Source organism: Macrosteles quadrilineatus, unplaced genomic scaffold (assembly GCF_028750875.1).
Source record: "Macrosteles quadrilineatus isolate MER2022 unplaced genomic scaffold, UCM_ALF_1.0 Scaffold_1__1_contigs__length_201487025, whole genome shotgun sequence".
NCBI lineage: Eukaryota > Metazoa > Arthropoda > Insecta > Hemiptera > Cicadellidae > Macrosteles > Macrosteles quadrilineatus.
The window spans coordinates 86143738-86155767 of NW_026542594.1; the positions used below are offsets into that span (position 1 = coordinate 86143738).

General features: G+C 32.9%; 1 protein-coding gene across 4 annotated transcripts in view; it reads right to left on the reverse strand.

Annotated features, from left to right (window-relative positions):
* Nucleotides 1-8685: 8685 nt before the first annotated feature.
* Nucleotides 8686-12030, reverse strand: part of LOC128993495 (Bardet-Biedl syndrome 4 protein homolog) — a 153166-nt gene continuing 149821 nt past the window's right edge. For 3 of the 4 annotated variants that reach the window (XM_054418611.1, XM_054417779.1, XM_054419436.1), the window contains exon 11: nt 8686-8996. In XM_054418611.1, coding sequence (XP_054274586.1) covers nt 8877-8996 — 120 coding nt within the window. In that variant the 3' untranslated portion in view covers nt 8686-8876. Of the gene's footprint in view, nt 9008-12030 lie in introns of all 4 variants that reach the window. The other variant, XM_054420206.1, reaches the window with a different exon arrangement.

Consider the following 12030-nt stretch of genomic DNA (forward strand, 5'->3'; position numbering starts at 1 on the left):
TGACGGTAACACAGTAGACAGTTGTCACTGACCTTCAGTTTACTTAACATTAGTTATCACCTCTACTGCTGACTGCTCCACACAATCACCATTCATACTACCAAAGATAAGAGATTTACTTGTGTTTAAATATTGATTTGGACAGGAGCAGTCCAAAGTTTTGGAATGAATACAAACTTGTATAACTAACCTTTGTAAACAGAGGGAGGTGTAATTATTTAAATTGATAAACCTTTGAAGAACGTTTGATCTTCAAGAAATTATATAAAATAAAATTGGTGTAAATACTGTATGGATAAGACATCTATCTATTACTTATTTAATACGCAAGCAGGATTTTTGTGACAATTACTCCTCCGAAACTACTGAACCGATTGTCATGTTTTTGGTGGCATTGGAAAGAGCGTAGCGTGAAATTGTGCAGGAAACTTTTTTTAGGGAAATAATGAGAGAGTGAGGCCCTGGAGCCCTTTAAAGTTTCGTATTTCTCCATAAGATTAACATTGGAAACAAAAATTGTTATGAAACTCCAGCTGTTGTCAGAAATCAAAAGTGAGAAGAAGAGCATAGGTTAATCCTAAACAGTCAATAAGTTTGCTAATATAGTATTATAACAGTTTGCTACAAATATTTACATAGCAATTGCTCGAATTCGAGCAACAGGGACACTAGTACTTATTTAATACGCAAGCAGGTTTTTTTGTGACAATTACTCCTCCGAAACTACTGAACCAATTGACATGTTTTTGGTGTCATTGGAAAGAGCGTAACGTGAAGTTGTGCAGGAAACTTTCTTTTTAAGGAAATAATTAGAGAGTGAGGCCCTGGGGCCCCTTAAAGTTTCGTATTTATCCATAAGATTAACATGGAAAACAAAATTGTTTATGGAACTCCAGCTGTTGTCAGAAATTAAGAGTGAAATATTTATTGATGGTATCCATGGTAACAAAGAACAAACCCACAAAATTTAAAAATGTAAACAAGCAGAACTAACTGTCAAATTAATTTTGATTTCACAATTCCACACAGCTGGTTCAAACATATTAAATACTGCATGATTATTAGAACAGGAACGGTAGGGATCATAAACATTAATCAAATATGTCACTCGCCCGAATCATTTTTGTCTATGCCCGAATGTAAACATTTAACATTGATTAAATGGAACTGTCAAACTATATGTTAATGTCATTAGTATGGAATTCTTTCAACATCATTTGTTGATCGAGTTTGTTTCAATATTTTTTAACTGCTGTAATAATATTTTACAGGAAATAATTGTTAGACAAATTCATGGATATAAGTAATAATTCAGATTCTTCAATCTTTGCTGTTATTAAAATTGTGTATCCGCAGCAAACCTTCAGACTAAGCGAATTTCCATTTACCTGGCTTAATTAATACAAAGATTAATTATTCCCTTAAAATGGTATTTTTTTTCCTATTTAAATAACATTAAGTTAATTTTAATATTAGTACTTAGGTTTGCTGCTACAGGGAAGGTAGGTGTGTTTTTGTTGAAATGTTGATAGCTAAGTATGATTGTTATTGGTTTGCAAATCCTGTAATACTTTACAATTGCTCGAATTCGAGCAACATGTACACTAGTACTTATTTAATACGCAAGCAGGTTTTTTGTGACAATTACTCCTCCGAAACTACTGAACCGATTGACATGTTTTTGGTGTTATTGGAAAGAGCGCAACGTGAAGTTGTGCAGCAAACTTTCTTTTTAGGGAAACAATTAGAGAGTGAGGCCTGGGGGCCTTTAAAGTTTTGCATTTCTCCATAAGATTAACATGGGAAACAAACATTGTTATGAAACTACAGCTGTTGTCAGAAATGCTAACTAGGTGAAACCCGTCGAAATCGACGGTTACTTTCAAGGCTTACGTTAATTCATCTAACTGCGATAAATTTTGTGACATATACATATTTTGAGCATTGTTTAAAGAGTAAAACGATAATTGTATTAATAATTTGTATAATTGCGTTAGTTGCCAAATTTGGTTGATCATTCAATGATTAAATTATTTTCCATACTGTACGTCATCGGAGTTATTATTAGTATGTTATATGGTATCTCTTCCTTTGGAAGAACCTTTATATAGTATTAAAATCGTATTGGTGGATCTTTTGTAGTTAAACACTCTTGTAAGAACACCGTGATTTCATCAGTGTAATATGATTTTATTTGAAAAGAAAATATTTTTTGGGAAGACGTATTCTAACTTCAAAGGGAGTTATATCCGTTACAGTGTAAGTTTGATTTTTCCTTCGTCACGTCGCGTCAGTTCATATCGTACTTCTGTGCCAATGAATGAACCCTCTAGCATAGTTTTGAGAAATTGATTGTGGGGTTACTGTTGAAGGTGGAATTCCTTGACATGGGGGATGTCAGTTAGTTGTCTCAGCCTTATCAATAACATAAAGTTGTCAATATAATCTCTCTACGGAATGTTAGGTGTAGTGGAATATACTTGAAGTGAAGTTGGCTTTTATTCTTGAACTGTTAGGGGCCTCCTAGTTCATATGGTCTTGGCGGCTTCATTGGCAACAAATAGTGCAAATGACATAGCAATGGGACATTTCCAAAAAGCAAAAATACTGTAAATTGGCTGTTACGTATATATTGACGTTTACATATTGTTAATTGCCGTATCTTATAAAGGATTATGTAATCTAGTTTAAAAGGAATATGACCTTTCTGTCATGATAGTAGCTGCTTAAATAGTATTTTCTCTTTGTATCATATTTTACAGCCAAAATGTTGTGTTATTTTTAATAACGTTACCAACCTAACACCAAAACCCCGCCAAAGTCCGTAATATAGGCAGGTGCAAATAATTTGTCAAGATGGGTACCATTTTAGGCAAGCAGGTTTCTATGTTTGGATTTTATTAGACGATAAGTGCAGATATTTCTACATAAATATTTGATATGTGTAGAATAATATGATAAAATGTAGGCAAAAGTGGCGAAAGAGGCAGACACCAACCCGTACAATAGATATAAGATAGTTCAATAAGAAATTATTTAAGAATTGCTGTGATAAAAAGATTTTCCACTGATTTCGTAATGGAACGTTATATTGCAAAACATGACATGATAAAGAAGAAAATCTATTTTACGCCACACTACACTATTTTGACGAACTTTCCACGCAAGGATTTAGTCCAGAAAACAGCTGTTTGCCGCCAGCTTATTCAAATGGGGTTTCATTGCGTACTACTGTTCTGCAATGAGTTTTACCGGACACCAATCAGCTGATTATACTTGTATTTGCGTGGCAATGAGTGGTTATAAACAAAAACATAACCTCTCTTGGAGGTTATGACTAGTGATTTTTACTCCTTTAGTTGGTGGAAATATATAAGGATTTGTACGGATTAAGTAGTATGGCGTAAACTATCGTACGTAACTCGTCCAAAATATGTGTACCGGACTCGTATGGTAATCCCGTACCCGACTTCGTCTCGCACGGGAACGACCACACTCGTCCAGTAAACACTTATTTTCAGGACTAGTAACGTAATATACTATTAAAATAAGAAAATAACACTGCAAATACTTATTTGGTAGAATTCAGTAACTCCCAATAAATGTGTGTTGTTTGAAATACAATTTAAAAATGAACAGCTGTTTCATTAAAAAGTATTATTCACATGGCCAAAATGTAAACAACTCTGAGGAGGGATCTTTAAAGGCTTCTGGGGCAGAGTCCTAAGGGATTTTGCTTAGTTTTTCTTTTGATAACTCATCTACAGACCAAGGTCTTTCTTTGGACACATCTACCAAGTTTCTACGCCCAGCCGTTCTCTCAAATTAGTGGGGACAAAGTTTCCAGTTAAATATTTAGATTCCCCCATGTTAACCTTATGGGAGAAACTCCAACTTTGATGGCCTGTGGGACAAAGCCCGAGGATTTTTATTACAGGAATTGTTGAAAGGGGGCGTCGACACAACAAATACTTTATTTTGACACGTCGTTTGTAAAAATCGGTCCATTATTAACGGAGGAGTAGTGTTTTGTAGAAATCGCCTTCACGTATTATATATAAGGATTTGTTTACAAGGAGAATTGTTTCTTGGTGCCATGTGGTCAATGAATTATACTTTTGCATATATTTTAAATGCTATACACTATATAAAATGATAGTACTGTAATACATTAAGAGATCTGAATTTAAATAATCAATAAGCAGGATTGAGCTTTTGCCTATTTTTATGTTTCCTGGTAAGTGTGTTGTAACTGTTTCTCATTATATACATTATATAATATACCAAAGGCAAAAATGTGGTTCGGATTCCACTATAAACTGTAGGTCCCTTAGTTGCCATTAGCTGTATGGGCTACTAATTAACAGCTGTGTCTAAGGAATATGTCGGCCTTAGTCACTAACAAGACTACAAGATCGCGCCACTCATCCTACACTCATCTCCATTCATACTTGGCTTAAAATACCTACTTAGTATGGTCGCCATTCCACTAAAAAGTATTAAAGTATCATAGTATATTATAGTATCTTAAAGTAAAACCAAATTATTCTTTTCTGCATTCTCACCCCGTAGCGAAGCACGGGCAGAGCAACTAGTTTGTGATTATTATGTTAGTGGATATAATACCATACATATGATTAGGTACGGTAGGTATTTACTTTTCTATTATCTGGTGTTGTATACTTTTAATTGATGTTTTGTTAAACAAATCAAAAGTTGTATTTTCAATACTTTGATGTAATAACTTATTTACTGGCAGGGATGATGCCTTATAACAAAAGTAAAGAGCCAGGCGTTGTCTTGGAAATAATGATTTGCAAATAAAATTTTGTTGAGATCATAAGCTTACTTGAACCAGAGTATGGAGAATAAGCTGTAACATATTATTATCACTGTTTTATTTTTTGTAACCAAACCAAGAATGGATGCATAAATAAGAAGTTAAATCCACTCCTAAATAACAATATTGTTGTTGGTTGAAATAAACAAGATTATAGATGCATTAGTGCTCATCAGCTGAAATGTATTCGCTTCCTTATTATTTGAAAACAAACCTACAGTTGTGTGCCACAACTAATCAAAACAAAGCATTACACTCTTTGTTTGACGTCATCAGTAATACATGTGCATGTCACTTATTATACAGCTATTTTTGGTGTGGTAGTTAATAGTACGCACAAGATAAAAGTACAGTAAAAAACATGTGGCTATCAGCTGATCAATAGAGACATTTATCTTTACTGAGAAGTGATAAAAATGTCTTGAGGCCAAACTTAGTCTTTTGTTGGGTAACTGAAAAGTTAGCTGACCTTTAATCTCAAATATAAACAAGTTTCTAGTGATAAAACCCGTATAATTCACACACAGGCATCCGTGGGGAGTATGTAAAATTGATAACATATACTTTATAAATCTAGTTACAAAAAGATATTACAAAAATAAAAATATTAAATAGTTTTAGCGAATTTCCCTATAGGGAAGTAGCTATTACCGTAGGTGGCACGGCAAGACCTAGACCTGGGACCGATTTACTTTTTCATTTTGATGTCCCCAGAGGCCAAAAACACTATTCGTTCACATTTTTATATATGTATATATATATATATATATATATATATATATATATATATATAGACTTATATATATATATATATATATACGTCCGTGAACGCGATAACTTGAGTAATTTTTGTCCGATTTTGATGAAATTTGGTTTAAATGTGTAAAGCGGGATAAACTTGAATGAGTTCGCGAACCAGCACGATCGGACCATGGGAACGGGGCTTTACGGGGGGTTTTATGGGGTAAAAATTGGTTTTTCTCACTTTTGACCCTCAAAACACAAAATTTCCCAATTTCTCTTTAGACCTTTTTAAAGAGCTTAAAAAAACAAATAATTTAGTATATAAAAGTATTTTTGTTCGATTATTAGTAACGGAGAAAATTAAACAAATTGTAAATTTAAAATTCCCATGTTATTCTTATGGAGAATATTGTCAAAATGTTGTAGTTTGTTTGTTTATGAATATATTTTGATCAAACTTGGCAAATTTATTTATTTTGTACTAAGCTATCAATATTTTACTCAAAAACACACTTTATTAGTTTCCTTGTAGCAGCAAACCTAGGTACTCGTTAAACCTAATGTTATTAAAATATATTTAACTGAAAATCAATTCAGACAAATGGAAATTCGCTTAGTCGGCAGGTTTGCTGCGGCGGGGGTATTTTACTTTCTTACCCTATACCTCTGCCCTAGGCCTGGTATATTTTTTGAGTTTGAGTGGATATATTCGTATGAGGTCCCCTGGACCAAAAAAGTGGTTTTAAAAGTAATGTCTGTCTGTCTGTGTGTGTGTGTGTGTCTGTCCGTAGGTACTAATCCATGGTATCTCCAGGATTTTTTACCAATTTTTTTTTAAGGTGATTTCCCCATAAAAACCCCTAAAATAACAAAAAAAAATAAATTTCTCGAGAATGGCCCGAACAATTTGATAAAAATTGATTATGTTATATTCCTTTGAGTTCTAAACAAAAGGGTATAGCTTGCATTGCTGTAAAAAAAGCTAATTTAATTAGGGTCCAAAAGTTATTGTAACTTATATTTTTTTATATTAAAAACCCCGTAAAATAAAAAAATCTGATTTTTGAAAAAAGCCGGTTTTGATTCAAATTTGTATATTATGGTCCTTATAATTCTAAGCAAAATAGTACAACCCCCTATTGCTGCAAAAATTACGGTTCACATCTTATTTCAACCTTTGTGATTGTCCCTATAAAATATCATAGTTACTCCCACCATAAACGCTAATGACATTGACAAGCTAATGGGAGAAAGCAGGACTCCATTTGCAGGGGAACGCGGAGGAACGGAGTTCAGGTACCTCTCTTTCGGAAAGTTAAAAATATTGGCATAAATAGATACTAATCACTTAAAATAAATTACAGTTCTGGTACCTCATTTTTTACAAATCGAACACTGGGAGAAAGTATGTGTCAAATTGCTGATATCGTTTATGTACTTTCTCTCCATATAACATAGTAGGGTGGAGAAAGTATTGTTATCTTAAAGATTTTCTATTTTAAGTTTTGGGTGGAAACATCCATTTTGGGCCCCCCTGAAACTGAACCCTACAAAGTTTTCAAAGTGATGTCTGTGTGTGTGTGTGTGTGTGTGTGTGTGTGTGAATATGTACAACAGAGCTACACACGTGGTCCGTTTTTGACGAAATTTGGTATGTGTGTACTAAATTCTAATCCATGGTACCTCCAGGAGTCTTTTTTCTCTTTTTTAAATTTGGATTTTTAATGGTGACTATCCATTAAAACACCATGTTGAGTCTTAATGGGAGGTTAATTCGTTTGAGGTGTTGATTATTACAATTATACTAGTGAACATGTTGCCCAAATTTGAGCAATTGCAAAGTATTACAGGCGTTATTTCAAAAAAATATAATGTAATCAATCACTCCACTCCAGTTATCAAAAGTGAAAACAAACTCACTCTGAAAACGAATGCTCTTGTGCGTATCATGACGTATTTACTATGAACAGCTGTAATTAATACAAACTATCCGTTTAAGTGAACAAAATATTTTCTTCATAAGAAATACATTAGGAATTTGATGGCATGTGGGGCAAAGCCCGAGGACTTTTATTAAAGGAATTGGTGAAAGGGGGCGTCTATAAAAAAAAATACTTAATTTTTACACATCGTTTCTCGTTTGTAAACATCCGTCCATTATTAACGGAGGAGTAATGTTTCGTACAAATCGCCTTCATGTATTATATATAAGAATGTATAGCTGCATACTAAAACTTTGTTCTGGAGAAAGTAACACTGATATCGCCTACATACAAGTGGATAGGGTTAACTGGCCCAGTTAGTATTATTTTTCATTTTATTTCTGTACAAAATCTGTAAGGAGTCAACTAACTTAAACTTTCACAACTTAACTTTCATTTCGATTCACAAGAAATGATGGTTAGTTGCAGGTGCAAGTAGGTAGCTTAATTTTTCAAGCTGTTTTGCCAGCAAATTTTTCTTCAAATTCCTTAGCATGGACAGCTTATCTTTACTTAGGTATGAGTGCATCACTTGGTTGATGATTTGTTTGGTAAATTCACTTATTGTTGTTTACTATAACTAACTTGATTAAAAATTAATTTAGAAGGTGGTATGATGACTAATCAAGTTAGTATGATTCAAACCCAATTCAAAAGGTCTGCATGAAGTGCAGTATTTTCATTTAACTATTCCAAACAAAAATACCAGAAACTATGGTAAAATAACAGGAGAATCTTTTGTTATAAGGTTGAAATTTGATTGACAACTGCCAACAATGAGGAGTGTCATGTTTATGGAGGTGATAATTGACAGGAGTGGCAGGCTACAAGATGTTAAGGTGTGAACAGCAGACTTTCTAACAACCCACTGAGACGGACTTTATTGCTTAGTTCTTTGTTTAAACAATAACTAGGTTCAAACATGGCTCAAACACTTTCTTTGAGTAGTCTACTGTAATGGAAACATATAGTTTCTAAATAAGTTCAATATATCTGTCCCTTTGAAAGCTGTGCTGTTCTCACCATTACTATATTTACCATATTTTAAGATGTAAATAATTGTTTGATAGTTTAGACCAATCTGTGAAAAATTAGTACACAGTGAATAATTAGTCAAAAATGTATTTATACTTAAATATGATATAGACATGTAGCTGAGTCTTGTTCCCGGTTTAAACATCTGCATCTAGTAATTTGTAGTCTAGTTGCTGGGAATGTGTGCTTCAGTTCCTGTTTCCGGTTTCGGTAACCATCTTCAGGTCATACAATAATATAATCACTACAATTGAAAGGGTGTTAACAATGTTTCTTCACTCTTGATCACCGTCACTATCCTCCTGGTTCACCTGGTGCTGAGCATCACCGTCCTCTGCATGAGGGGCTATATCTTTGGTCACCTGAGCTGTCAGAGTCTTCACCAGTCCCAGGATCTGAAGAGACACTAAAATTAAATCTAAAGTAAATTTTATTCTTCCTCTGATTATATTCTGTACCTCAAAGTTTTCACTATTGTCTTTGCAAGCAGACAAGCACTACTTTCATGAGTAATAAAGCTTTTTATACAGCCTGTGTAGAAATTAGCCATCTCCTGTTCTGACTATTGGTTTAGACAAAAGTCACTGATTTCACTTTGTTTTATCATTCATGTGTAAATTCTTAATATGTGAGTAACTGGGGACCGAGCCATGGCTCGGTGTAGTTTAATTCCATTTTAAAAGCAATATAAAGGAAACTCACGTTTTATTTACAACTAGTTATGGCTTTTATTAATTAAGTTTCAGTGGAATTTCAATTTATTATGAAGGGAATTTTAACCTGGTAATTTACAACACATTAATTTATTTTTCTTCATACAACCGTAAAAACAACCGTTTTTAATGCATGCGTTGCAGGTCTAAAGTAGGTTGCAATTTTACTCTCAATGTACTAAAAATTGTTGTTAGCCCCTAGCTAGGGAGTAAAAATCAGCTGTTGTCAACTCAGTTGTAAATTTAAATTATAAACAATCACATTTATCGAAAGTATTGATTGTTCAATCGATTGTAGCTTATTGTAAATAGTTTAACATATCGATAATATAATATACACTAACACAATCATAATAGACGAAACAATTGAATAACTTACAGCTGCTTGTTTTCTTTAGCAGATTAAATTGAAAACAAGTTAGAATTCATTTTGAGAGGTTCTTTAAATAAAAACTATTTCAGTTTTGTATCATAGTTTGTTCAAATAATGGTGCAATATGACAAAAAATATAGTTCATTACATGGACAAAAAGTGTCTTTTCAACCCTCGCTCATTTTTTGTAAAACTTGAGATCGCGTCAAAAGAGTCACTTTAGAAATACAAAAAGATATGAAATAGAAAAGATATGAGATATGAGATTAGAAATGAAATATACTATTACAGTCCATGGTAAAAATCACTCGTTTATAATAGCATTAATAGCCTATACTTGAATAAACATTGTTTTCACAAATAGTTTAAATTAAAACAGCTGATTGAACATTTTTGTTTAAATTCTAATTTACACAAAATAAACATTAGTTATTTGTGTATCTAGTGAGCAAAGTGGCACGTATAACTATAAACATATAAATAATTGTTTATAGCCACAGTCACTATAAAGCATATAAATAATTGGTCTTTCAAACACTATACAACACGTTTTTAGGTTCAGCTGGCAACACAAGTAGGTGCCCTAGAGAAAGTAGTCCCCGGTCCGTACCACTCCGCTATTTTTCCTTGGCAAGCAATGTGCTCCGCGACTTGAGAAAATAGTTCCGTATGTTTTTGTAATTTGCAGTGGTTTCCGCGCCTAAAAAAATGCTTTAAAGGTATTTTCTTATTTATTAAGATCGTAGGAATGTTTTAAAAACGTTTAAAAGAAAAGTCCAGAAAGTTCAGAAATACCGAAAAGAGAACATAAACTATAAACACAAAATGACAGGTTAAATCGTAGTTATAATAGTCAATCAGCTGCTCATAGTATTATTATCTTTAAGTGTTGCCAACCTATTTCCAAGCGTATACGGATTAAGTGCATAATAGAACCACACATTTTTGTGTTGTTTTGTTGGAATCCTGATGTGCGCCAAAGTAGTATAAACAAGCAGTATAAACCGTACGACAAAGTATAAACCGTACGACAAAGTATAAATATGCAGTAATTAGCAGCTTTCTGTACTATAAACAGTACAAGGAAGCCAACTTTGTCGGGTGACTGTAGACAAAATCAGGATTCCAACCAAACAACACAAAACAGGGTGGTTTTATTATGCACATAATCAGTGTACACTTGGAAATAGGTTGGCAACACTTAAAGATAATAATACTATGATCAGCTGATTGACTATTACAACTAGGTACGATTTAACCTGTCATTTCGTTTTTATAGTTTATGTTATATTTTTGTTCAACGCTTGGTTTGAACACAACCTTAAGTGTAGTATTTGAAAGATGAATTATATGTGGGCCTAACATTTTTATAAACAATGAACTCAGTGAAAGTAATTGTGAATATAATGGTAGACCAGAAATAACAGAAACTGAAAACATGTTTCATTAAACCTGTTACCTAAAAAATCAAGAAAGAAGTATGAACGAGCATACAAACTGTTTTCTTCTTGGCGCGTAAGTAAGAAAGTTACAAAACTGTCAGAGAATGTTTTATTGCCATATTTTGAAGAAGAATTTACTTGTTTATTATATGTTTATACTGATTATCACTGTTTATACCTGTACTCTTGAAAATAACTAACACTTATTTAATTATGACTAGTGTACATGTTACTCGAAATCGAGCAATTGCAAAGAAGTAAAGTACAGTACCTATTCAAAAACAAATAACTTATTTAAAAACAAATAAAAGTCATAATTTCCGATGAGTTTAAAAGACTCAACTCATAGATTACGTACCTAACAGTTACATATTATCAACATTTCTAGTAAATATTTGATCATTTTTCAAAAGCTGATCTGGTTTTTTAGTGTATTCTACAAATCTTTCCCACTTATAGCCGCATTAGGTTGTCCATGTTGATCTTCGTCAATGATAATGTAGTCTGCATAGTACTACCCGTTGTCGCTAGTATGTTTACAAATTTCAGTAATTTTTTTAGCGATAACATTTTGTTTACATTACTTACATTACATTACAAGAACTGCCTGATTTTCTGCATAACCTCTCTGTCATAATTTTATTTGCTTCAATTGGCATAAATTTGGCTAGTTACTGTTATAACGTAAGTTATATTTACCTGAAAAAAATGCAGAATTGAAAGGCCAGTTGTTCAGATGATTTTTTGTTTCCCTTAAATGTGAATAATGCAAATCCTTCAGTGAAAGTTTTACTAAGGTTTCTTGGATGTAGTCATATTATTTTAAAATCACTTGACTTTTATGAAAACATATATTTAATATCCTTGCCGTACTAACCAGTTTAATTCAGTCTTAGAGTGT